Below are 15,183 nucleotides of genomic sequence, written 5' to 3'. Positions count from 1 at the left end.
GACTCCAGGAACTTTGGAGAATACATTCAAACCAAAACACTTGGCTAGTAAAGATGAGTCATTTGTTTTGTGCACTTTTTTGTTTTTCTTTTCAAATGTACCTTAAAACATTTCAGGATCTTGCCTTCAAGTCTACACTAGGCTTGCTGGTTGGATGAATGCTATGGAATCAATTCAGAAAGCTCATTTTCCCCCAGTAATAATACCCTATGTTGACATAGCATTTGACCATGGAGCTCACCCTTGTGTGGAGAGTCACATCTAAGTGACTCTCGTGAGAAGGCAAAAACAGACAGGAGCAGGCCTATTAGCTCCCTTTATCAGTTGAGTCACAGGAGGCTCAGAAAATGCAAGACTTGGCCTCAGGCCATAGATCTCCTAAAGTTTGGCTCTGGAAGGAGAATTTCTGGCTCCAACCCCAGGTCAAGCACTCCTACAACCCTGAGACAACTTACTTTTGGGCCTGTTTGAGCATCCAGATTCCAGACAAACAGGTGCTTGCCAAGCTAACCAGCTCCAATAAGAAACTCCGCTGTGTGTACCAGGAGGCCAACCTTGGAACAAGGCACCAAGGCAGCCAACTGTTGTTTTTCACATCACATTCCTATTAGATTGCAGTTGTGTGACAGAAAGTTCCTTTCAGAGGCATGGGTTCACTTGATCTCCCAAAGACCCGATGAAATGGAAGTGGCAGGGCTGATCACTGTCTCAAGAGGAAGAAATTATAGAAATTAAAATTCTTCGGATCATACTTTAAGATTCCTACAGTTCCTTTGAGGTGGCTTCTTCCATGTACAGATTAATGATATGTTTCTGCCTCTGCTGGCAGGTTCAGGTTCAGGGCTTCTGGGGCTTCTCTGAACAATGTGAGAGATAACTGGGTCAAGGAAATGAGGAAATAAGGTTCAGGAAAAGAGTCTTGGAAGGGGGAGGAAGAGCTCAAGGTAAGCCTAGGCAGGTGTTTGGGGAACAGAGCAGCAGAGTCTCTGGTATTCATTCTCGCGCCAGCAATGGGGTTCATTCTGGATCCTTTCCTAGGCTCCATGCCTTTTACTAGGAAGACTTTAAGGGTTACCCCCACCCCCCATCCAAACACATCCCAGACACCCTCAAGCGCTGCAGCACTGCTATGGCTTATCTTATTTCAGCCTTAGGCTGTTACCTGTAATGGTGATAATGCCTGTACTAGTCCTGCCCCACCGTTCCCTTCTCCAACATGGTGGTTCTACTTGGGAGGAGGCTCGTTCCAAGAATGTACAGCTGTCAGTGAGAGGGAGTAGAGGAGGGAGGGAGGAATTTGCAGAACAATGCACATCATTTTCTGCTCTTACACTGTGCCACTTCTGCCCAGTTTTCTCTTGGGAGGCTAGTCCCTAGGGAAACCTGGGCCATTGGACAGACAGATGGACAGCTTACTGCTTGCTGCTCAGTACATCCCCTTGGCTCACTATTTTCTGATGTCATTGTGACTGCAGCTCTGATTCTGTAGAACTCGCTCACTGTGGGCAATTTCCCACCTCAAACACACAGGCAAGTCTTTTGCCTTTGTCCTTGGGGATTGTCTGGTGCTAGGGATGGAGGGACCTTGTGTGTGTGTTTGTGTATGTGTGTGTGTGTGTGTGTGTGTGTGTGTGTGTGTGTGTGTAGAGGTCCTTGGGCTTGAACTCAAGGCCTGGGTGCTGTCTCTGAGTGCTCTACCATTGGAGCTACAACTCCTCGTCTGGCTTTTTTTGTTTAATCGAAGATAAGAATCTCATGGATTTTCCTGCCCAGGCTAGCTTTGAACCTTGATCCTCAGATCTCAGCCTCCTGAGTAGCTAGGGTTACAGGTATGAGCCACCAGCAGTCAGAAATAGGGAACCTTTTAGTAACCCACTGCAGGGGCAACCTAGGTTTTGTTTGGTTGTGGGGGAGGGTAGGTTAGTGATCACAGAGATAGCTATTATCCAGTGGGGAGGGAGGCAATTGGTGAAGGCTAGGTTTCCCATCCATCTTTTAGGGCCCCAGGCTTACAGTTGAGTGCTGATTCACTTGCACTCTTAATGTCCTGCCCTCTAAGAGCATTTTGTCCAGTGCATGAGAAGGAGGGACAGAGAAGGGACACTGAGGAACCCAGGTATCTGGCTCCTTCGGACTCCTCCTTTCCTTCTGAGTGGTCCCGGTAGGAGGGCTGAATTCACAAGTGTGTAACCTGCTCGTTCCAATGTTCTGCATGCTCTCTTGACATTTGTACTAAGTATTTATGAAGGCAGAAAGATCCTTCTAGATTTCAGTGACTTGAACAACCTGCTATTCATTGATCAAAGAAAGAGATTAGATACTTGGTAAAGATTTTACTATTACAAGACAAAAGAACAAATTCAAAATAGTTGCCAGGGGAATTGTTTTGTATAAAAACAAAAAATGAAAAGCAAGGAAATTCTGAACACTTTTCCGCCAGGACCTCAGAATTTTCACTTTGCAACACAAGCGATGCAGCCGCCCCTGCCTGGTGGTTTAAAGCTTGGAGAGGCCTCCCCAGGTGACAAGACCCTGCCTTCTGGCCAGGCTGAGATCATAGTTCCCTCTCTCCTCTGAGCACAATAGAAAAGACAAGACACAATAGCAGCTTTGATCAGGGTCCCTGTGACAAGGGCCTATGGTAACTACCAAAGGAGAGAGGCTTTAGGGGGCCAGCTAGTCCAGCCCCAATGCTCACCCACTACCTCCCCCTCTCCCAGTCCCAGTTGGGTTCTTCCACCCAGCACCCCTGGTACTGGCTTGCTCATCCTTTGTGTGAATTCTTCTGGTGACAAGAGAGCACTTGTCTCATCGTGGGCTCTTACAACTGCCCTCACATGTGAAGTATTTTGAGTTTTTTCCAGCCTTTTCATGCGGTCAAGTGATCTCCCTGGATGCTAATGGCCTCTCCTTGGGCGATGTGTAATCTCTAAGAAGCAGACACTGAGAAAACCATCAAACATACTACTTGAGCAGCTTTGCCCTTATGATCTGGCTTTTTCCTTTTCCTTTCATCAGCTGTGCATATCTTGCTTCATTACCAAGTCTTTCAGCCTATCAGAAGAGAAGAAGGGAAAAAAAACAAACGCTACTGACTCTATACTAAATCATTTCCTCCTTGTGGTATAGTAGTCAATGTGATGTTTGTTTTTCTCCAGATGTGTCTCACTTTAACCATCTGAAAATGGTACGCATCCCAATAACCTTTCTATGTTTTCTCCAAATGCTTTAAATGTATTAGAACTCTGTTTAAGGGGGGCAAAATAAAGCAGGGTCTCAGAATCTCCCTCCCCATTGCCCAAATAAATAAATGCCAAAATTCACAGACAAATAGAAGCAGTAACAACTACCTCAAACCACCGGAGTCATCAACATCACTCATAGAAGGAAAGGGCGCAGTGCATGCTGTGAGAAGTATCAGTAAGGGAAGGACATAGAAGTTTCTAGACTCAAGAGACCTTTACTTCATCCCCATAATTCATAGGAGCAGCTTCCTGAGGAGTGCAGGGCAAGGATCTCTGTGAGTGTATGTCTTTAGACTGGAGCAGTGCAGGAAGAGCTGTCCAGAGGTTGGCCATCTTCTAGGTGGGGCCCAGGGCTAGAAATTCTTCTCTAACTTCAAGTTTTATGCTTGCCATTGAAGGCCTTAGATACATTAGATAGGCCTGACATTGGGGTCAGGAGCTTGGCTAAGCCCATGTGAAGGGTAGTCCAGGTAGAATAAGCATACACACACACACACACACACACACACACACAGACGCACGCACACACACACACCACTGAGTTGTCTGGTGCCAACCTGAAGCCCAGAACAAGACCGCTTATCTGCTCCCACTTGCTGATTGGGCTGAAAGCCCTCCTGCTTCCATAGCTTAGAGCAAATCTTACTGGCTCAAGGCCTTTTGCTTTCTTCCTGTGGCTCCCAGTCTTACTACCTAGGTCCTGTGCCAACTCTGCCTGCCACTCCTCTCCCAATAGTAAATACTCTTGAAATGACAGGTTCTGTTTGCCTTAGACTGTGCCACTGTTAGTTGGGTGCCTCAAGTGGGGCAGGGGAGGTTGGCCCTACTGTTACTCTCTGTCCTTCCTCTTTCAAGGTCTAATGAATGAAGAGTAAACTAGCTTGAACCATGTGCTTCCTGACCCACCAGGCCCCCCATTGTTCATGCATAGTCACCAGTCCTGTGTTCATCCCTGAACAGACACCCACACACTCTGAAAGCCCAACTGCTCAATGCAGTCAGCTACTCCACTTCTCTGCCTCCGTGGAGAACCTGGGATATAAATCCGTGTCCAATCGTTTTTCCTTTTTAGCAATGGCTTGGGAAGACAAAACAGGCCTCCTTGACCATGAGCAGCCCAGTACTGCGCTGAATGTCATAGTGCCTGAGCAGGCATCTCTGTATCTATGAATGATTATGCTAAGCTTCCTACAAGATGATGCCTTATGAATACTAAGACATCTATTCCGTAATCTCATCTTTGCTCTGCATCTTGTTCTCTCCTGCAATCTCCACCTTGCAGTGTTGCTCTGTAGAAGATCTGCGATTATAACCCATTGGGTACCAGGTTGATACCCAACCTATTGGATACTAGTGGCTCATATCTGTACTCCTCGAGCCTCAGAAGATCTTGGTTTGAAGCCAGACAAGTTAAAAAAAAGCCCGCCTCACCAATTAACCAGCAAGAAAGTAGGTTGGAGGTATAGCTGAAGAAGTAGAACACAAGCCATGAGCAAGAAAGCTGTATAAGAGCACCAGGCCAGGGCTGGGAACGTGACTTAGTGGTAGAGTGCTTGCTTAGCATGATGCATGAAGCCCTGGGTTTGATTCCTCAGTGCCACATAAACAAAAAAGGCCAGAAGTGACGCTGCGGCTGTAGTGGTAGCAAAAAGAAGCTCAAGAACAGTGCCCAGGCCCTGAGTTCAAGCCCTAGGACTGGGTGGGGGGGGGGAGGGGTAAAGAACCTTGCACTTAAACCCCAGTACCAGCACAGAAAACAAACTCCTTTTCACTGCTACCATCCAGCATATCTACTGACCAAAGCAAACCTCATTTTCCCCTGTAGCATACCACAGTCTCAATAAACATAAAGCAGGACAGATTCTTACCTGCCACTTCTTCTGGCATCTTCATTCTTTCTTTTTTGGTCTGTTGTGGGGCTTGAACTCGGCCTGGGCACTGTCCTTTGACTCTTCACCTCAAGGCTAGCACTCTACCACTTGAGCCACAGTACCACTTTTGGCTTTTTCTGTTTATGTGGTGCTGAGGAATCAAACCTAGATCCTCATGCATGTGAGGCAAGCACTCTAACACTGAGCCACCTTCCCAGCCCAGCACCTTGATTCTTAAGAATTAATTCTCAATACTTGCCACTAAAAAATGGCAGTCAAAATATAAGCTTCTGAGATTTCTTCTGCAACCAGGAAAAAAAAAGAGTTTTCAACATTACTCTCATCTTCCTGAAAATTTAGGATGCTTTCAATGCAGAGTTTTATATTTAGGATCAAATGAATTATGCAGACAGAGGGAACTATGGGCTGGATGGTGGCTCGCTTCCAAACACTAGAAATTAAATTTCCCTCTTGTTTGATAATTAGTTCAAGGTCTTCACCATAGGTTACATCATGTCTCAGAAGCAAAAATAGGTCCCTATTAAAACTATGTAATGTCTCCTGTCTAGCAGATCCTATTTCTTCTTTATGCTCCCATCTCTCCACCTTCATAATTGCTTCTCCAACCTCAGAGCTCTTTTCTTATACAGGGCCTTAGATATATCAGATACAGGACAGGAGCTGATGATGGGGACTGCATTTGTCTAGCTTAGAAACTCAGTGCACCCAGGGCTCTGGAAAATAGGCTTGTAGGCATTAATAGCCTACGTGAGTGATACAATTTTTATGCACAGATCAGGTCATTTGGAGTTTGGGCACAGCTAAGTACAGGAATAATTACATCCTCTGTTGAGCTCAGTGGAGCAGATAAACATCCTCTTACTGAACATTCAGCACATGTGCTAATGACCTATGTACCTCAGATGTTTCAGCACACTTTATACCATAAAGAACTCTTTGAAAGTTTCCCATTAGACACGTGTGAGTGAAGTTGAGAAGAAATATACCAAAAGGCATAACTAGGGCTCAAGCTCATGGCTTCTGTGGTTCTTCTGTGGGCTCCTTCTTGAATTTAATGGTGCTATGATGGAAGGACACTAAGGCATTAAGGTAATAATCACCGCCTAGAATTTATCACCCAGCATCAGTTTCATACCTGGAATTCAGAAATAACAGGAAGTATTCTGAGATTGAAATCTCTATTTCATTCAGTGAGAAGCTAAGGCACTTGTTAATATTCTACACAGGGCACACTTCCACAGCTACAACCCTAAAAGAACAAAACTATGAACTCTAGGCTCTTTTTAAAATGATAAGTGGTATCTTTGCAATACTTGAAAGGCACATTTATAAAAATTATCTGATTTTGGCTAGGTGCCAGTGGTTCATGCTTGCAATCCTAGCAATTTAGGAAGCTGAGGTCTGAGGATTGTCATTCAAAGCCCAGCCCAGGCAGGAAAGTGTGTAAGACTCTTATTTCCAATTAACCACCAAAAAGTGGAGCTGTGGCTCAATTGGTAAAGTGCTAGCCTTGAGCCTAAAAGGCTCAGGGTGGTACCCAGGTTGAGTTCAAGCCTCAGAACTGGCACTGGCACTGGTACACACACACAGACACACAGACACATACACACACACACACAAGCCATCTGATTTTGGGGACTATTAAGTTTACTTTAAAATTGAGGAAGAAGAAATTGTAGAACTCTTAGACCATCATCCCCTTTATAAATATATTTAATCCTTGATGTTTAATTCTCATTTACTAAAAATAGAAACCTGAACAGAGGCAATCTGCTGTTTTGGACAAAGCACAATTATCAAGGAGCCATTTGATTCCACAGCAATGGACACAAACTACACCAGAATAAAATCTGTCCTCCCAGAGCAAAGTGATTTCTAAGGTTTCTAATAGATTCCAAGGACCAGTGACTCACACATCCATCAGTGTCAAAAATAGTATAAAGACTAATCCCAAACAAAAGCTTTGTTCTTTTAGCTAGGTGTCCATTTGATTGTAATGTAAGAGAATGAGTGGCAGTATAATAGATCTAATCGGCTAAAGTATTTGGAAACTTGAAACATTTCCAATTAACGGGGATTGTCAAGTATGAGAACTCTTCTCAATATTCTTTAAATAGCCGAGGATGTTCTACTGTGATAGCCAATCTTCAAAAATAGCTCCTATTACCAGGTGCTAGTGGCTCACACCCATTGTCCTAGCTACTCTGGAGGCTGAAACCTGAGGATGGGCAGAAAAGTCTGTAGGACTATCTCCAATAAACTCAGAAAAAGTTCAAAGTCGTGCTGTGGCTCAAGTGGTAGGGTGGTAGCCCTTAGAAAAAGAATCTCAGGGATAGCACCCAGGCATTGAGTTCAAGTCCCAGGACCATCCTCTCCTCCAAAACAAATAGCACCCACAAAGCTGAAGGTGTGGTTCATCAAGGTGTGGAGCACCAGCTATAACTAGCAAGCCAAACAAATGAGGCCGAGTTTAAGTCCTGATACCAGCAAAAGCAACTCCTGCTGTGAGCTTGGATGGGACCCTGTGACTTGCTTTAGCCAAAGAATACACAGCAAGTGATGCTGTTCCTGGTTAATGCCTTAAGAGGTCCTGGCAGCTTAGGCTTTTGTGCCTTTGGGAGGCCTAAGCTGCCATTGTTCTCCTTTCCTACATTAAGTACACCAGAGATCCAATAAATCTAATACTGGCACAAATTCTAGGGCTATCTTTGTTCTTACTGGTTGTATGCACACACACACACACACACACATATGTAATTATACACATATATATTTGGGAAAAAAGCTCTATTGTGGACTATAGGTGATGACTAACTGTCCTTTGTTGGGCCTCCCAGAGGGAGGTGCCTAATGGTTGAGAAATATGCTTTTCTTGTGTTATGTGCATGTATATGTACATGTGCATATGTGTGTGTGCATGTTGTGTGTAGGGGGCAGATACCTGAAGGAAAAGATAGGCTCAAAGCTGAAGGCTCAAGATGGCCCTGGACAGTTAAATGTGGAAGCTGATTTTCTTGAGATTATCACTTGTTGCCAGTTAAATTTAGGGATTTTTTTTTCCCCTTCCCCTCAACTGTCCATCAAGTTGGCCCTGAGAATGCCAACTAGTAGGATGCTGCAGGGAGTTTTTGCATCAAAATGAGATAGAGGGATAAAGGTATATATAATAGTAAGAGTTTTCAGGGCTGGAATTTAAGTCACACATTTTCTCAGTGATACCATTAAGACAGCCTTCACATTCACGAGATGGCTGCGTCTTCTCCTACCTTGGGTCAGCTCCAGAGTGAGGCACACCTAAAAGGCAGGAAGTATTCCCAGAGGTCTGTGCTGTGATAGGTTCCATGATTCCTAACAGAAAATAGTATTTCAATTCCTTTTGAATAAATGGTCCAATTATATCTAACCATTTTATCTAAGCTATTTTTTTCTGAAAGGAGCCTGTCTTGTTTCCAATGATTTGCTAGCCCTTTTCCCAGGTTGTATTTGTGCATTTATTTTGCTATGACTCTAGAAAACAGTTGGTGTTTCTCCAGCCTCAAGGTTAATAACAAACTTTCCCAAATCCTGAGAAGTAAAAATTTATTGATTTCTATATCAGCATTTATGATATGGTTACACCTGTTCATACAGCTGACTTCTTAGAGCCAAGATTTTGCTTTTCCTTTTAAAAATACATTTTTTTCACCAGGAAGAAACATTTTTTTTAAAGCAAGCAACTTCATATTAAGTGGGAATTAAAAACAATAGCTTCCCCCCAACTTGTGAAGAAGAGGGCTGGTCAGCAATAGATCTCTGAGTGCTTCGAATTTACTTTCAGGCCTCTGTCCCAATCTGTTCTTCCACAGAAAGTACTTCTCAGAGGAAAAAAACCCGAGTACCTCACCAGAACAGCAGCTTAAATCTAGATTAAAAAAGAAGAGGTAGACTGAACTGTAACTATTTAACTTATTTGGTAGATAAGACAAAGTATTTTTTTTTAACACATTTGAATTTTTCAGTGGGATCACATTCTACAAACAAGTAACTAAACGATGTTTCAAATGCTTACAACAAAGTCTTAGAGATACTTATAATACATTTACTTAGCTTTGAGTAATAAAAACATTTTAGAAATATGCAAGCTTCCCTTGTACTTCAGGAAGTTTGCTCTTGTCAAATTCTTTTCAGATGAAAAGCTCACTCACTAGGGTTGATCTGAATGACTTTTCAGAGCCTTTTAGGCCTCTTCAAGGGTCAAGAGGAGCATCTTCTCTGAGCAGTGAGTAAATTAGTTTTGAGAAGTTTATCCAATATCAATAATTTAAAACAAAAATGAAAAATCCAACCCTACAAAGAACAGGGCAGTGGTGTGCTGGAGACAGCTCCTACTGGCTCCCAAGAGCCAATCATTTAATTTTAGGATTTTTTTTTTCAGTACTTGTTAAGCAAGTTGTTAAAAACTTACTGAGTTATATAAAGTTATAATTGGTGCTAAAGGTACATGTGGCTTTGTATAAGCAGAAGAAATAATTTAACAGGAACAGTAAATCACATATTAGATTGGATGACAATAATTTTATTGGGAAATGAGTTAGTAGTTTCGGACATAATGCTGTAATGCACATCTTGGTTGATCTAAGACCTTAGGTTGGCCATGTTTTAGCAAAAAGCAATTAAATATCTTGTTGAGAATCAAGATATAATTGGTGATCTGGACTGATGGTATTTATAACTTATTCACTCATGGACACATAATTTTTTTTGGTCGTGGGGCTTGAACTCTGGGCCTGGGCGCTCTCCCTGTGCTCTTCAGCTCAAGGCGAGCGCTCTACTGCTTAAGCCACAGCGACACTTCTGGTTTTCTAGGGGTTTATTGGAGGTAAGAGTCTCATGGACTTTCCTGCCCAGGCTGGCTTTGAACCGTGATCCTCAGATCGCAGCCTCCTGAGTAGCTAGGATTACAGGTGTGAGCTACTGGTGCCAGGCTACATACATACATACATACATACATATATATATATTCACCCTCGCCCCCCAGGACAGTGGATTATTACCAGCATACTGCAGAATGGAAAGATAGAGAGAAGGGGACAAATCATGAAACCAGTGAAGGAAGTCTGACATGTTTTCATTTGGTGTTCCAGCTTACCCTCAACCTTCAACTGCATCATAGGCTCTAGCTTCACGCCTACAGGTGTTAATACTCACACAGCTCCAGGACACAGACACCACAACCCCATTACTAAGAATGAAAAGCATTGTACTTGAAAAAAATCAACTTTATTTTCTCTACGTTTAAAAAAAAATAGAACCAGCTATTAATTTTTGCTGAGAAAAATGCTTCTTTTGGTGTTTACATCTAAATTTCTGAAAAGGTGATCTGGTTACTAATTTTTATCCCAAATGCATTCGTAGCCAGATCCATGTGTGACCAGCCCTTTACAGAAGTCAGTTACAGTTGCCACAGCCTTTACATTCACTCTCATCACACAGTACGTCATGTCATGCAGGTACACAAAGAAAGGTCAACAAGCCAAAGTAAACATTACAGCAGAAAATGAAAATCCATCTATATAAAATAAATAGAACTTCGTAATAAACTATAAAGAAAATGAAAGCACTTAATAAAAAAGTGGCAGGTGAATGTGTAACTGTCTCATTACCCAATCATCAAGGAAGTTACTGTAAAATGCATAGATTCCTTACAGGGAAAGAATTTGTGCACCACAGTCAAGTGTTCAACAGTTTTACACAATAAAAATAAAGCCATCTGAAATGTATGCACACATTGCAACTAGAATACACTTAAAATCTTTTTGCTCTTTAAATTGTTTTAAAAAATATCAAATGTAAAAATCCTCAGAGGGAAATTTTGCAGAAATTCCCATATTTTATCTTCATATGGCTACAGTCACCCTCCCCCAACAGTTCGCACCCTCCACATACTCGCACAGCCCACTTCCTAAGTGTTGGGGCCTGGTGCAAAATGGTTATAATTAAGCACCGAACAATGACTGCTCCAGAGTACACTTGGCCCTTTAGTGATCCAGAAATTTCCAATTTAGGTGGTTTTGGTCCCAAACCCATTAGTCTCTAATCCTCATAAAATGAACTAGTACACCTGTTGCCCAGTGCTCCTTTTGACTTTGCCTTGCATGATAACAGATGTTAGGCTCATAGCACTGCAGGACAAGAAAAACAAAACAAAACAAAACCACATGACAAACCATTATTACCCATCCACTGTGGACCAGAGTTGAATACACTCATAATGGTAACTCTGGAGTGAAGTCCTTGTAGTGACCTCAAAAAAAGAACAACAGAAATAGTTCACTCTTCCTATTCAGTAGTGCAAATAAAACATTTTTTAAATATAAAAAAAGAATATACAAGACTACTTATGATCAAAGACTACTTTCTAAGATTATAACCAGGACCAAGTAGTTCAGAAGAGTTTTTTCAGAAGTGATTGTCAAAAAACATGACTAAGACAAAACCACAAGAAGTGATCAACCAAAGTCAAGAATGAAGTTGTATTTTCAACACTAGAATGATGCTCTGAGGTTTTATGCTAGAGAACTGAAGATTTCGTTTTCAAAACAATTTTAGCTCCAACCAGCTCTTGATTATTCAGGGATGCCTTTTCCAGCCCAGGGGTTACTCAGGTTTTGGTACTTCTTCTTCCTGATAGCAGTCTGTATTTCCATGTCATTTCACTTATTCATTAACACAATCATAAATACATAGGCAAAAGAAGTCAATCAATTCTCTCATTGATCCAATGGAAAAAAATCAGAAAAAAAATTTATATTAGTAAGCATCCCTACAAGGAAAAAATGAGTGAAAATTCACACTTCTACACAGAATTTTTTTGGCTTTCCTATGACTTACTACTACTGGATTAACTAACCAGTAATAAGTATGCAGTAATCCTTAATTCCTTTACTGTGGAAAATTAAGAATTAGTTGTAACATCATAAGAGATTGAATAACATGACAGATCTGAATTCACAGCTATCTTATATTCTCAGCAATTTTGCCCACCCCAAACATTTTCTTTAGCTTCATTGTGTATACGTTTCTCTATCATATATTTCAACACCAATCATTTTGAAGCTAAGTAAGAGTGAGCTACTGGCTTGGTCACTTTTGGAGTCACTGAACCCTACTGTGGCTGAGCAGATGCTCTATTATGACTGGCTGATACTAGATTTTGGTAGGGAGTTCTCGACCTGTCTGTAGTGGGAATCTAGGAAGTCCAACTGAGCCTGCAATGCTGAGATTTCTAATAAGTCACTGGTATAAAACTGACATAGGCATCCCCCCAACACACTTAGAACAAAAGCATAAGCTCCTTTAATTTCACTTTACAAAGAAAGCGCAGATAGGTATTTTTATTCAATTCTGTGTAGTGGCATATTGCTGCTGCCCCTGATTGCCATAAATGAACATGATTCTTTCTTTACATGTCTTAGTGCAAGCAGGTGAACTCCAGTTACTAAGAAGGAAAGCACTATCAATGCTTTCAAATATATTTTGCAAATATTTTCAGAAAGAATTGAAGAGGGGCAGGACAGTCAAATGCACATCATGGATCTATTTCAAAAGGTAACTCACAAATCTATATATCATTTTAGAGACTGTGAAAATGACACTGCATTTGAAATGTAAAGCATCTTAACAGGAGAGTGTGTCTAACGCATACAGTATATTTAACAATATCATGTTCCTTTGGAGCACAGCAGTGGCAAAGGTGGCCCAATGCCACATTTATTTATGCACATATGCACTATTTTTTGGATTAGACAACTGACACTCTACCCTGTTGTCTCCTTTGCAATGAGGAAATAGTCTATTAGCTAGAACTGTACATGCTATACTTGACAGTGAGCAACTTCTTCCCCAGATGGCTAATGCCTCAAATGATCAACTTCAATTCATACTGAGTAGTGTTTGGTCTAAAAAAAAACCCAACCCATTGTACAGCTTCTCTTTGGCTTTCTATCATCACTGATACCTCTAAATGAGACTTTTCACAAATTCATTCATTATAGAATACATAATGATGTGCTGACTTCCCAAAAACTGAATAACAGCTGTTCCCAAACCAAACATTCTGCATTTTGACAGTAGTGGTATAATATTCAATGAGGTATTTTCAGTTAATGAATCATTCTCTCTCATGTATTCTCTGAGTTATCTTAAAAGATGAAGCCGCTGGAAGAGTTTATTTGGTGTTGCTTTAGCTTTCCCACATAACTGGGGGAAAATTCACATTTTTTTCAGATTTTTCTTTTGGTTTATTTGGAACAGAGAACATTAGCTTTTATTTTTGTTCAACAGTCTACTTCTCAGAATTGTTATTTATGTGATTAGTTGGTAACGGGGATCTATAGTGCTTACATTACAGAAAACTACCACTGACTTATTCTTCGATCTTAACAGTTTTACAATCCTAAGCCAAAAACAAAAACAAAAACAAAATCCTCTACCTAAACACTGATGTAGGGCCTGAACTTTTAGTGAAGTTTGGTTCTCCTATGAGGTAAATCACATGAACACAATGACAAATTAAAAAAAAAGTTTTCTAGAAATAATAGAACCTTGGCTTTACCCTCTTGTATAGATTGTACCACTGGAAAAGACCGAGAAGACTTTTGTGCCGGTCTCCCCTTGGTTACACCGCCCCGAGCGGCCAGCTGCTAGTTGTAATAACAAAACATTGCTCTCTGCACCAGTTCTGGGATGCTCACAAGACCTTGTCACCACTCTAAGCTAATGGATGTCTGGCTCAAGCTCTTATATTCCTAATAAACTAGTCTATTTTCCTTTAAGCTGATCATTTGAAGGTTTTGTTTCAATTATCCCCAACTACATTTACTGCTACTATGTATGTCAAGATGTGAAAAGGTTTCCCGCTACAAAGGGCATGGGGTCAGGGAGGTGACCAACACAGTGTGGTGCGGGAGCGCATCTGGGGCACAGATGAGGACAGGAGAGCCTCCTGGGAGCAGCTCACTGATGACGAGGCTTCCCTTCATTTGTGGGCTTTGTGACTCTTTTGCTATGTCTGCATCTGATAAGAATGCATTTTGTAAAATACAACTATCAGTCTGTGATATGCCTTCTGAACAGAAAGAGAAATTCAGTGACATAGCCACAGCAGAAGGGAGAGCACTAGTGCATGTAAACATGGTGCTGGACTGAGCTGGCCTCTGAAGGAACACAGGTGTTCAGTGGACACCGCCCCGTCCTCAAGAAGGCCAACACTGGGTTTCTGTCCCGTGTCGAGGACTGGAGTCTGCTACCACAAATGGCCAGGACACCAGTCTTCAGGAGGTGCCCAGTTGTTCTTCTCAGACTACTAGAACCACAGTGTGGGTGAGTGAAATGAGGGCGCTGTGGAGCACTGCTCTGATGGAGATTACTAGCTAGGAGGGGTGAGCCCACTTCTGAGCCTGCACTACATGACCAAGTGTATCTGGTGGCAACAGTTTCTTTCGATGTCTTCTAGGATGATTTTATGATTTCTTCTTCTCCAAATAGGATGTTTTCTTAAATATATTGTAGAGTGTATCTCTTTAAAACATGGCAAGTTCTTAAAATATATTATTAGCAGGTCATTATATTACTGATCTTCATTTTAGTGGAGTTTTAAAATATCCCAAAGGGGGATAAACATTAATCCATCCATTGAATTTCCTTTGCTTTTTGATAGTATTTTGATTTGCACATGTAAAATAATGCACACTTATGAAAGTCTGAACTCCTATGGTGACCTTGACAAGTCCAAGTCAATCTCTAAAATAGGCAATGGTAAAAATACTGAATGATGTTGTACCACATGTAGCCTGACAAAAACGCAAAAGACTGTATGAGAAATATCCACATGTTGCTGAGGGTCATCTCCTTGGAAACAGCTTCTTTATGGCCCTTGAGAGGTGGAAAGGCTCCTAAAAGATAGGATAGAAATTTGTTTTATTGTGGTGGCAGGTATCCTGGAATAAAAGTTGAAGATTATTTTAATTACACTTGTGTTTTTCTGTGATTTTTCATTGCTTTTGAGA

The 15,183-nt window shown here is 41.5% G+C and overlaps 1 protein-coding gene across 1 annotated transcript in view; it reads right to left on the bottom strand.

The window, feature by feature from the left end:
• Positions 1-10,377: 10,377 nt before the first annotated feature.
• Positions 10,378-15,183, bottom strand: part of Lpgat1 (lysophosphatidylglycerol acyltransferase 1) — a 76,975-nt gene continuing 72,169 nt past the window's right edge. The window contains exon 8 of the mRNA XM_042681496.1: positions 10,378-15,069. Coding sequence (XP_042537430.1) covers positions 14,918-15,069 — 152 coding nt within the window. The 3' untranslated portion in view covers positions 10,378-14,917. The remainder of the gene's footprint in view (positions 15,070-15,183) is intronic.

Source organism: Dipodomys spectabilis, unplaced genomic scaffold (genome assembly GCF_019054845.1).
Source record: "Dipodomys spectabilis isolate Male_0828 unplaced genomic scaffold, ASM1905484v1 ptg000069l, whole genome shotgun sequence".
Classification (NCBI taxonomy): domain Eukaryota; kingdom Metazoa; phylum Chordata; class Mammalia; order Rodentia; family Heteromyidae; genus Dipodomys; species Dipodomys spectabilis.
The sequence above is the reverse complement of the archived record's forward strand: the minus strand, read 5'-3'. Positions and strand labels throughout refer to the sequence as shown.